The sequence below is a fragment of the Vigna unguiculata genome, chromosome 11 (assembly GCF_004118075.2).
Source record: "Vigna unguiculata cultivar IT97K-499-35 chromosome 11, ASM411807v1, whole genome shotgun sequence".
Taxonomy (NCBI): Eukaryota; Viridiplantae; Streptophyta; class Magnoliopsida; order Fabales; family Fabaceae; genus Vigna; species Vigna unguiculata.
Window position 1 is genome coordinate 31,366,548 of NC_040289.1, and position 13,064 is coordinate 31,379,611.

Genomic DNA, 13,064 nt, shown 5'->3' on the forward strand with positions numbered 1-13,064 from the left:
ATCAAAGAAATTTATAATCTCGAAATCTAATTAAAAAATTCAGAAACCCCACCAAAACTTATTATTTCTTTCATATAATACTCACAACGTACGTCAGAAGCAGTGATGAGCCTTATAGTAGCTTAGATTGCGAATAAGACGTTAAGTTGGACATAATATTAATATGATAAAACCTTTTGTCAGTACACGAAAACACCAGAGAAGAATAATTCAGCATGGGATTCCCCTTCAACTAGCTACTATAATACACAAAAAAACATATCATGCTAATATTTATTTATTTAATATTATTATTATTATTATTATTATTATGTCTTTTGTAGGGTTTCAATTTGTCATGTGCTAATTGCTAGATTCAGGAACATAGGTATTTTTCAATTTGATCGAGAATTTGAGGTCAAGTCAGTCTTTTGTGGTTATTACGAAGAACAACGCGGTTTCTGGTATATATATAAACCAGTAAAATATTACTCAGAAGAAACAAACAGGTTTTGAAAATAGAGAAGACACTTTCTGGTTTACTTATGGCAGACACTTCTGTTTTCTATTAACTACTTAACCAATTAGGTTACCATTTTTGTACTTTACTAAACTTTCTTCTTTTATATCCAAAAGTTCTTGGTCAAAACTCGTGGCAGTTAGTGTAGAAATATTCATCTACCATATAGTTTTCTCTGACTGCAGATCATGAATAGTAGACAAAAACGTGGTCAGAAAGGTATTACCGGAGTAAAACTACGTGATTTTTATTAATTAAATGCAATTTTATATTATTATGCATGGGATATGTGAATCACGTTTGTTTTTGACTATTGAACTCTTTGGTAATACGAAGCGTGTGCAAATCTATCACAGATACAATTCAACTTAACCTTAACAAAATGTTAAAATATATACTTGACTCTGTAAACGCTTTGGTATTAATAGTCATGCAACTAACTCTTAAGTATATTGTTTGACATTAATTGAGCTCATGAAAACAAATTTGGACTTTTTTTCTAGAATTGTTCAGTCCTCAAAAATCCATTTTGAGAATCTATTGTATATTACTAAGAGGAGACTCATTAATACACTTCTGATATAGTACTATTTTATAAATGAAAGAGATGAGGATTGAATCTTTATTACCATTTTTGTTTGTTAGTATGGAAGCATTTAAAGGGAAATTATATCATATGAAAACAATTATTGAATCACCATTAAGTTCTTTGATTTATATATACCTATACCATGAAAGGTTTATATATCCTCTACCATTGAAAGGTAAAAGTACATTTAATAATATTGACCTTTGTCTTAGGGTGTTTGGATTTTTATTCAACAGCAACTGATCATATGATTTCTTTTTCTAACCTCATGTCAAATCATTAAAATATAATTCATTAGAATTGCAAATGGTGATAATGTACTTATATGCTGATCCGAGAATGTAAATTTAGAATAATTCAAGGTCTGTTTTTTCCTTCACAAAATGATTTATTTTTGTGCCCTTTATGTGATTCAGATTGGAAAGGTTGTCCTGTATCCCAAAAATCAACTACAGGTTATTGTGTTTTTTGTTGGATCCTCCCTCATCTCTTGGCGAACAGAGAGGCAGACGACAATTTCTCTAACCTTAGCAGAAGCTGAATATAGAGCATTGATGGGTACTTGTTGTGAGTTGACTTGGTTACGATCCTTTGTTGAAAGATTTATGGATAATTCATCCTAAACCGACATTGTTGTATTGTGACAATAAAATTGCCTTACACATTGCGGCTAACTCAGTATTTCATGAAAGAACTAGACACATAAAGATGGATTGCCACTTCATTCGTGATAAGATTCAAGATGGTTCAGTTGCAACAAAATATGTACCTTTCGCTGAACAATTTGTTGACGTGTTCACTAAACCACTGAGAAAAGAAGTTTTCTCTACAATGAAGCGCAAGTTGGTTGTATTATTATAATTATAGGAACAATTTTGCATGTTTTTGTATTATTATAGGAATAATAGAGTAATTGTAGGAATTGTATATATTAATCATAGATACTCTCTATTGTATATATTTTTTTATTTCTTTCAATAAAATACAACACATGATTCCTTTTATTTGTTTCCTTTACACATAATGGTATTGTTCATGAATTAAAATGTGTTAACAACTCCCTAATAAAAAGAATTTAAGCAAAATTTGACATCCTTTTGCATATGTTTATTCCTAAAACCTATTGGTTAGACATACCTTAGTGGCGGATAAACTGACATGTATATAAATAAAAAATTATTTTGTAGTCAACTTGGCCCGCACAATGTTTAATGTTATTATATTTATTGGTTAATTTGCATCCATTTAGAGTGTGCTTGACCCACTCTATTCTTTATATTTTATTTTTTGTTGTGTTAGAGTTTGCTTGATCGACTCTGATAATGTCTCCTTTTTAATTGATGCTATTTAAGGATGGCTAGTACCCAACATTCTTATAGTTACATGTTGCATATAAGAGGTTGAGATTAAAAAATGCATTTGGCAATATGAGAGAACAAAGAGTTTTTGTTTAAATGTGTCTATACAAAAGGGTTGTAATTCGTCATCCTTTATATCTGTTATGCCTAAAACTGACAACCCTGTTAGCTTAAATGTAGACTAAAGTGTGTCCATTCTTGATATTACTCAATGAACATTCATTAAGGGTGGAGAGTTATTGGATAGTGTTTTAGTGGCTAATAAAGTGGTGAAAAGATTCAAAAGGAAGCAATGTGTAATAGTCAAAGTGAATTATAAAAAATCTTATGACTTGATTGACTTTCTTTTCTACATGTTGGATAGATGGAGTTTATGGAGTTCATGGGTTAGGTGGATAGAGATGGGTAAAATCATCCACAATTTCAATTATGGTTATTGAAAGTCCAACTCGTGAGTTTAAGCCAACAAAAGGACTCAAAAATGGTGATTTATTAACTCCTTTCTTATTTTCAATAATTGGAGAAAGGCTATATACAGTTGTTAGACAAACAACTAAATGAAACGTGTTATGTTTGGGAATGAGTGGTGAATAAAATAAGAATAAATTAACAAGAGGGAAAGATAGTTTCTTTTTTTCCTTTATAGGTCGAGTGTTCCCATTTAAATTTGTTCTTATAACTTTATCGTACTATGTATCTTTCTTGAAGAAATATCTTGTGCTTGTGATGAGATTAAGAAAATATAAAGAAAATTTAGATGGAGTTGGGGTCCCGAGGTTGGAAGATAACTTGAGTTAAATGAGAAAAAAATGTAAGTAAGTTGAGGAAGAGGGGTGACTCAACCACCAATGCAGGAAAAGGTTCCGGCCGTGGTTATTTTGGCCATTTGGCTTTATTTTAAGACCTAAGACATATTTAGTCGATGTAAAAATGGTGACCTTTCTGTCTCGGTTCACAACCAAGGCATATTTAGCCCTTACTACCTCGGTTCTAAGGCAATCGAGGTAGAAAAGTGAGATTAAAAATAAATAAAAAAAACCCACTCTCGTTCTCACTTGCACTTTCTCCCCTCGATAAATCGTCGCTTGAATTCCTCTTTGTCATTGTCGTTCGATGGTTGCTGAGTTTCTCCTTGTCACTGTCGTTCGATCATCGTCCTGCAAGTTCCATCTTGTCACCCTTGGGCTTAGCTTTGGTTAGTATGCTAGTTTGGGTTTTAGTTGGCCAAACTAACTAACAACGCCAACAACTCTTAAATCATCATAATCTCAAATTTGAAGTTGAAAATTCAAGAATAGGTACAAACCAATCATCACTTCAGTACACCACAACAAAAATGTATCAAAAAATGGGCAAAAAAGATGGACTCAAATTGCGAAACAAAAATGCAAAAAATACCATTGTTAATCATTGACAAACATGGTGGTGCAACTGTCGTTCTCGTCGTCGTGCAACAATGGTTAGAGGCACAACGATGGTAGTAGGCGTAGTAGGTGGACGCGACGACGCAACGACAACATGGTGTGGTGATGGTTCATTGCGCGCACAACGAAGAAAATGGAGAAGAAGATGTTCTCGCAGACGAAGAAAGGAAATTTGTTTCTCATTTAGCGTTTATTAACCTTACCCTTCTGCCTTAGTTAAATTTAAAACCGAGGCATAAAAGCCCCTCATTCTACATCAGTTCAATTTAAAACCGAGGCATAAAAATCTCAATCTGCCTCAATTCATAAGACAAACACAGTGGCGACCCACAGTGGCGACCACACCCACTGGTTCAACCACCCTTCATTTGCTCGTCTTCAACAATAAGACAAACCCGCACGCAACATGGAGGGAGAGAGAGAGAGAGAGAGAGAGAGAGAGAGAGAGAGAGAGGAGGTAGATAGAAAGAGAGAGAACGAAACAAATCCACTTGCAAAGAATGCTTTTTCCCTCCATCATTAGCGACAACACCCACGACGACAACCACATCCACAAGTTTGACCACACCCATAAATTCGTATTTTCTTCAATTTGTTTTCTAATCTTCGATTTTGTGACTAAAGATCCTAAAATTAGATTCTCTTTTTGTAACACTTTTTGGAGGTTCGTTTCTAGTTGTGTATCAGAGATGATTTGTGGAAGACTTTTTCTATTCAATCTCTTGTCTGCATTGCAAGGTTGTAAAAGAACTAAACTTGGTAGAGTTCTTGATGAAAATAATATATTGAAGGTTAATTTATTGATGTAAAATTCTGTCATTAAGATAATGGAGCATGAAAAGTATTTGGAGTGTGTATCCTTGCTTTCTCTCATGCCGGATGTTTATTTTGTTGCACAGGCCTAAAGAGAAGGAAACATTGGAAACCACTCATTTTTTTTTTCTTCGATTCAACAAGTGAGAAATGTGAAAGAAAAGAAAAGAGGGAGGGGGTGGGTAGCCTACCATAACGTATTTTTTAGTTAACATTAATGCAAAAATATATTGAATGATCCAAAATAATTCAAAAGTTATCAATAAAATATATTTAAAACGTCAAATAAAATTAATAAAATTCGATTGAAATAACTAAATTCATGTATTTTTAAAGTTAACTAAATTGAATTAAATTTTAAAAAGATATTAATTCCAATTTTAAAAAAAAAAATGAAAAAAAAATATATTTAATCGTATGTCCGAACCAACATAAGTTTTCTCACCGAGTATATCTAAGTGACAAGTCATAGAGAAAACCTTAAGACATGTACGGTAAGAAAAGAAGTAGAGCAGAAGCAACTTTCTATATTAAAATTATAAAGGAGAAATACTATAAAGGAGAAATACAGATAGCCACTGCAAGATCACTATTGTACAAGTATATAAGTCACTACAAGCTGTTGATTAGGATAGATAAAGCTAAAAACTTTCATTGTACAAAATGACTTTGACCCCACAGATCATCGTACATAGGTGTAAAATATTCAGATTCTACCACGGAGGGAACAAGTAGCTCGCTAGGAACGTGGGACACGTCAGCCACATATGGTTCCGACCAAAAGTTATCGAATGTTACCTCACCATATGCATCCAGAAAGCTGCCAAAGTCATTCTCCACAACCACACTTTCACTCGATGATTGATTCGGAGATAATGCACAAGAATCAACCATCTCTGTACAACTAGTATCTCCATCAAGATTCAGTTCTTTCCAGAAACTTTCATTCACATACGAATCAAGAAAACCGAAATCATCTTCAAACACCAAATTTCCCATGCTAGAACGATCTGAAGTTATGGAAGAAAACTCGCTGCTGGAGGATGAAACCGGCGAGAATGAGTCTGATGAGTTATCTGAAATCTGGGAAGTGGCTGGAACACTAACAGTAACACCATTTTTGTTCGGAACCGAGTTTGTCCCTGCCCTGGATTCTTTATTCTTCGATTTGGAGGCTCTGGCTTCTTCATTTGTCACTGTACTTTGTTGACACCTTTTCTTGAGAGTGGTGTGCCAGTGGTTTTTTATTTCGTTATCTGTTCTTCCTGGTAACTCAGCCGCAATAGCCGACCATCTGCAAATGAAGGAATCATCAGACATTAGCTTCCAATTTTACAATATCCACGTTTTTCACCCATTTCAAATAACAATTTGCAAGGTATTAGGAAGTGATGATAGATATCTACCTGTTACCAAGTTTTTTGAGCATTCTGATGATGCATTCTTCTTCTTGTGGGGTGAAGTTCCCTCTTTTGAGATTAGGCCTTAGATAGTTCATCCATCTCAATCTGCAACTTTTCCCACACCTTGCAAGACCTGAAATGCATCATCAGATAGAGAGTTATTACTCTTTTCTCCTATGTCTATAAATCCTGAGTAATTGTTCAGCTTAATTTTCAAAAAGTGTTTTTTCAAACATATACCTGCAAACTTGGGAAGTTGTCGCCAATTCCAGCATCCATACCTAGTAACATAAGCAACCAACTTCATATCTTCTTCCGGAGTCCAAGTACCTTTCCTTAACCCACTTTTGTCACAAGACGGGGTTCTCACCATCTTTGTGAAAAACTAGTGAACTCACTCACTCAGTTCTGTGGGAATTTGAGTTTGTGGTTTTTGCGTTGATGTGAGAGGATGTTTCAGTTGTGTTGGTGTGTGTGTGAGAATGGTTTCATTGTGTGAATGGTGAGTTACTTATTTATATGGTGAACGCGTTCACATCCAAAACGTGTTTCATGTTGTATATACTATTTGTTTATACTATATTAAATTGATTGAGATTAAGAAAAGATTCGTGTGACTTCCGAATAAGGGTCTTTCTCAGCAGGCTCTAACCTGTGACGTTATTATAAACGGTCAAAAAATGTGTTTATACTTTGCTTTAATGTGTAAGGATAGAGACATAATGGTCGCTAGTATCTTCCAGGAACGTAACACGAAACATGAACCCTCCTTATTAAAATCAACACACGTGAGGAAAATCCACGAGCACAAAACACAACCTGCAAACAGTAAACTCACGTCAAGTCAACAGGTGTTCTCAGTATTAAAAACATATATATATATATATATATATATATATATATATATATATATATATATATATTTGTTTTTTCTTAAATATCTTTTTTTATTTTTTAAATGTATAACTATATTTTCTTTCTGTTTTTATATTGATTCTCTTCGATTTACAGGTCACCATCTAATACTAAAAGAATTCCAGCACCAAAATAATATATCGAAAACACTTCAAGATAAAAAAAAATCAACAAGAAAATTATTAAATAAAAATTAAACTTAAATAAAAAAATTAAAACATTATTTTATAAATTAAAATTATTAATATCCAAAATAAGTTCCATTATTAATAAAATATCATAATTAATTTGTCAGTTAGACTCTAAATAATTTAATTTTATTAAGATTTTAATTAATTATTCTCTAATTTAAAAATAAAAATTAATTTAGAATCAATAATAATAAATAGTTAAAATCTTTATAATTAATATTATAAATCAATTTAAATTATAATTCATAAATTAATTATAATTTTTTATTAACAATAAAGAATATTTTAAATACTAATAATTTGAATTTATAAAATAGTATTTAACTTAGTAATTGACTAATAATATTTTGTCTCTAATTTATTTAATAATTTTCTTACGGTGAGAATTTGTAGATTTCTTAATAGAATTATATTTACATGCATAAAATATAAAATCTTATCTAGAGATTATAGGTGAAAACAAATATTTTGAAACTAAAATATTCAAACATATCTCAGAAATCAAAACGATATTTAAACTAATAATTTTTAAGAAACTGAACGTAATAATTAAAATAAAAATTACTTTTTTTTTTTCTGAAAGTAAAACTGAAATTAGACTTTTTCCTAAAATTGGAATTGTATTGTGTGTTTGGGAGATCCAATCCTGCCTTCTTTTTCTTCCTTTACTCTTAATCTGAGAGCCGTTTTTTTTTTCTTTTTGACGCTGACATCATTAATAATGAAGATTTCATAAAGATACACTTTATTCTTTTCCAAACATGTTACTATTTTATATTATGATATTTACAGATTATTCATTGGTAACAAGGATTAAAATCATTTAAAATTTTAAGCATTTATTATTATTTTTCAACATAGTTCTTTTCTTAAAAAAAATTAACTATTCGAACCAGAAAGTTACGCTGTAACTTTACTAAAGTAATTTTTTTTCTTTTTCTTTTTCTTTTTTAAGAGTAATTTCCTCTTGGAAAGCATCTTATTCACGCCAAACGAATATTGAAGTCATAGTTGAATTCGTGACTTAAATATTATGAGAAAGTAATATTAAGTATTACGTATACATATATTATATTATAATATCAGGAACTATCTTTTTTCGTGAGTAAAAAAAATGTATATAAATAGTGATACTAGGATGTAATAACTAATTTGTATATACTTAAACAATTAGAGATATAGACATTAAATTATTTTATCAAAATCTTTAGTTAAAGTTAAAACCTAGTTTAGTCATCAATTCACGATCCAATTATATATCTTTTATTTAAAATAAATATTATTATTAGATATTAATAATTTTTAATTTATAAATTAATATCTAAATTTATCATCATGACTGATTATGTTTTAAAATTAGTTGATATTTAAAGGTTTTATATTGATCTAATATTTAAAAATCCAGCATCGTAATTATTTGATGTTATTAAATTATAGAAATTGCTCTAGTTCAAAGTCTCAAAGTGTGTTTATATAATGAAAAGTTTTGGGATGCATAACTTATCAGTGGAAAACAATCTCTTATACCGTATTTGCAACAGCTTAGTAAACTCTTGAAACAGGAAAAAGAAACGGAAAATTTGAGAACTTCATGCATAAGAACGTCATGTGATATCTTAACGAAACACAACTCTCCGCTTTGAGTGTTCAAGTACGACAAAATGTTTAACAAAGTTTTTTCTCGCGTTTAAAATTTTTAACACTACATATTAAAGAACAATTTAAACTTTAATTCATAAATTAATTATAATTTTTATTCTTTATGCACAAATAATTTTTAATTTATAAATTAGTATCAAAATTAGTTTATATAATGATTAATTATTTTTTTAATCTATAATTGATTATTATTTAATAATTTCCTTATATGATATATTAAAATTTCAATAGTGTTTTATGTCAATTTTAAATATTTTTTCTTTGATGAGTCTTTATTTCAATGTACTCATCACGGGTTTTTTACTAAACCAATTGTTATGGACTATTTTTTCAGTTTTTTTTTTATTTGAAATTAATCGCATTAGTTTCCTTAAAATATCTTGCAAACATAACATCCCTATTTTTTTTAATCCCCATGAATAGATTGTGTGTTAATTAGCGTGTGGTAATTAAGTTGTTCTGATTGGACCATATAATAACTCCCACAATAGTCATTTTATAATTTGTTTAATAACCCACTTAATCTTTGTAATTGAAGAAATCAAAACTTTCAATCTCCTATAATTTCTTCTTCCTTTCACCTTTTTTTTTCTTTAACAAAGTTATTTTTGTAAGACAAGAAATATATTTGTCAATTCTCACTAACTTCCGTAAAATGTCATGACATTATTACTACATATTCTAAACTTTTTTTTTATCGACAAAGAATTAAATTAAATTAATAATAGAGCACTTGAGAGGTGCTTTAACCAATTTACAAAAAGATGAGAGAAAGATGCGGTGTATTTTCAAAACCTGTCAAAATAACGATAAAACTTTCATGTACAAAAGCTAAGACTCTCCTAGACATTGGGCATAAAATATATATCATAGGGACTTTCTAAGCAACATTCTTGAAAAGGAAATAGAGTTTGAGTAGGCGCCAACAACAAAATATACTACTATAATAATCTGACAGAACAATTAAAACTGAACTTTTAATGCAAAAGTTATGTCTTCCCAACGTCAAGCTGGGTAGGAATCTTAAGATTAGCCACCCAAATTGCACCTTCCCCGACCAGTCTACAAGATTACACAGAAAGTGAATACAAAACCATGTATGCATGGTTTGTTGCGCTCCCGAGACTATGTTCTCTTGGTTGTTACAAAGTAACCAAAGAAGTGTGTATAATCATTGATGAAGAATTCGTTGCTTTAGACATGGGAATCCCTTTCATGCTCACTTGACAACTTAAACACAGAAAGCATCATATCATAGAGATTTTAAACACACAATAGGAGCGAAGTACCAATCACTATATGAAAAATTTATTGAAGGAATTTTATGTTTCAACCAAGCCCAAGCGTTAACTTGAGCAAGACTAAAAATCTCTTCAATGTCAACTTTCTTTTACTTAAAGATCACCTCATTCCTATGTCTCCAAATTTTCCCAACTATAGCCAACTACATTTCTTTCCACACTATGTTTTGCCTAGTGTTCAAGCTACTCATATGAAAGTGTTGAAAGTGTATCCTAAGGTTGTGATGCACTGAGCTCACCCCTATCCAGCTATCACACATTTTTCACACATTTTGTGACATTATACAAGAGAAAAATAGGTGTGATGCACTCTCTTCACAATCTAGGCATAACTCACACAAAGAATGTTGTAATTGGACCCCTTTCACCGATAATTTATCCTTTGTCGGTAACTTATCCAAGAGTAGCTTCCACCCAAATAATTGTGCCTTCAGAATCACTCTTATATTCCATAATTCTGTGAACACCTTGTCACTTTCCCCTTCGAAGCTACCTATCATCTTCATATATATGCAGACCTTACAGCATATGCTCCTTCTACAGTTTCCTTCCAACTCCAAGTATCCAGATTGCCTTTCCTAAATGTACGACTATTAATTAGCTGATAGAGTTGTACTTCCATAGCTTGCTCCCAAACAAGTCTTTGTCTCCTCCAAACCAATTCCCAAATCCATGTGTTGTTGACCCAATGTTCTATTCTTGTTATGTGACTTTGTTTACTTTTGAGATTAAGTATAACCTATGGAACCTCGAGCTAAGTGGTGCATCCCCACCCAAAGATTCTTCTAACCTTTATCTTCTTTTATTTAACGTCATCTCTTTCCTTTTCATTTTTTTTTATTCTTCCTATTTTTCGTTATTTTTTTCTCTTGCATAAATCGTGTTATTATTAAGGATTTTGTTCCTATTAAGATAAAATCTTTAAACATAATTAAACAAAAATGACAAAGTATATTGTACATATACGTATGTTTTATACACCTGTTGTTGTTCCAAGTCACCCATTGTCACTATAGGCTCCAATATATGAGTGGCAACGTAAAAAATTGTTTTTTAGTCTTTTTTTCGTGGCTTTCATTTTTAATATGAATTGAACTTAATTCAAACAAATAAATCAAAGGCTAATCAACAGAATATTTTGCGCTATATTGACTTTATTTAGAAAAACATTTCACTGAATCATTAATTGATCGGTTTTATTGATTCATAATTTTGATTTGTCAAAATGTCAAGACAAACAGGAGCAGAATAAGTCTTTCGAAGACACGCAACACATAGATAAGAACAAAATATGTATGACAAAAAATCACAACAAGAAAGTTTGATGAAAATAAAACCTATTATAAGTTACAAATTTCAAATATTATAAAATATTTGGTTAATTCATTACTCTTATTTAAAATTATTTTAAATTATATATAGAGTAATATAGGTTCATTTTATAATTAGCATATATTGTGTGAGTTAAGTTGATTAAGAAAGTTTGATGAAATCTCCTCTAGACATAAAGATAAATCTCCTAGGTTATTTAGATGTAAATTTTCATTTCCTATGATCTCTAGAGGAGAAATAAAGTTCAATTATGCAAAGAGATATAAGAGAATTGAAAGTAGAGAATGCGACGGTATAGATGACAAGATAAAAAAAAAAACTAAGAACATGAAATGAAATAAAAGATGAAGAGAATGAATGAGGTTAGAAAAGGAGGAGGCACATCACTTAGACAATGATGAATTTTGACCAAAAATTTTGAAGAGGTCAAAATAGTATATTCAAAATTTATATATTTAATTATTTTTATTAATATAACAACAAAATATATATAACTTGATATTGAAATATTAATATATGTTCCTCCTTAGAGGAATGATAGTTTTGAAGTTGTATTTGATATGGAACACATTTTAAATAAGTGTTTCTAATTTCATCTCTTTCACTCATTGCATATTCCATATGTGAGAACATTTTTCCAGAATAAATTCCAAAGAATTAATATGAAACTTTCCACCTATAATTTTGTGAATCTTGTAATAAATGATTCTTCTAATTCAACAATTGGATCCTTAGTATCATGCTTGAAAAATATGTGAAGATTAAATCCGTCTTGTTTCCACTTTGTATCTTCCCTTTTATCACTTAAGAAAATGAATCTATTATTTTATTTTTCATCAATATACCTTTTTTTTTTAAGTTTACCTTTTTTTTTTTAAATTAAGAATAAAAAATAATTTATCAAAATCTAATCGGAAATTGAAAGATGTAATTACTAGAAGAAAAATCTATGATAATCAAGTCACAATTAAAAAAATTGTTATGAAAAAACATATTGGACATAACTTTTTCTTCTACATTCATAAAAAATTAATATACAAAAAAATCATGAGATGAAAAAAATAACTATTAAACTAATATTTCACTATCAAGATACAAGAGAGGGTTACCTTATTTATCTTTAAAAAAAAAAGAATAGAACAGATGAAAAATAAGAGTAGAAGGAATGAATTTTGTGTCTAACTTTCTATATTTTTTTTCATAAAGAAGAGAAGATGCAACAATGAAAGATGAACACAATATATGAAAAACTTAAAAGACAACGAGGGAGAACATACAAAATATCTCAATAAATATTTTTATTCTTTATTATATTTAATTTTATATTTAATTATTTATTAACATTAAATGTTATACTTTATAAAAAAGTATCTAATTTAATTTTCATCAATATAATATATAATACATATATTTTAAAAAATATAAAATATTTAAAAATTTTAAAAAAAATTGGGAAGACCCTTGGCACTACTAAGATCCTACTATGCTTGGGGATGAACCAACACAAGATAAGTGGTAGTTGATGCCACTTCAACCAAAGTTCAAGATAAACCTAAAAGCTACGAAAACTCAAGAAGCAC

General features: G+C 30.0%; 1 protein-coding gene across 1 annotated transcript; it reads right to left on the reverse strand.

The window, feature by feature from the left end:
* Positions 1-5,231: 5,231 nt before the first annotated feature.
* Positions 5,232-6,596, reverse strand: LOC114168556 (transcription factor MYB30-like). The gene is made up of 3 exons (XM_028053432.1): positions 6,327-6,596; positions 6,090-6,219; positions 5,232-5,977 (listed from the first exon to the last, which is right to left on the reverse strand). The coding sequence occupies exons 1-3, from the start codon at positions 6,457-6,459 to the stop codon at positions 5,335-5,337; spliced, it is 906 nt and encodes a 301-aa protein (XP_027909233.1). The 5' UTR covers positions 6,460-6,596; the 3' UTR covers positions 5,232-5,334.
* Positions 6,597-13,064: the final 6,468 nt, after the last annotated feature.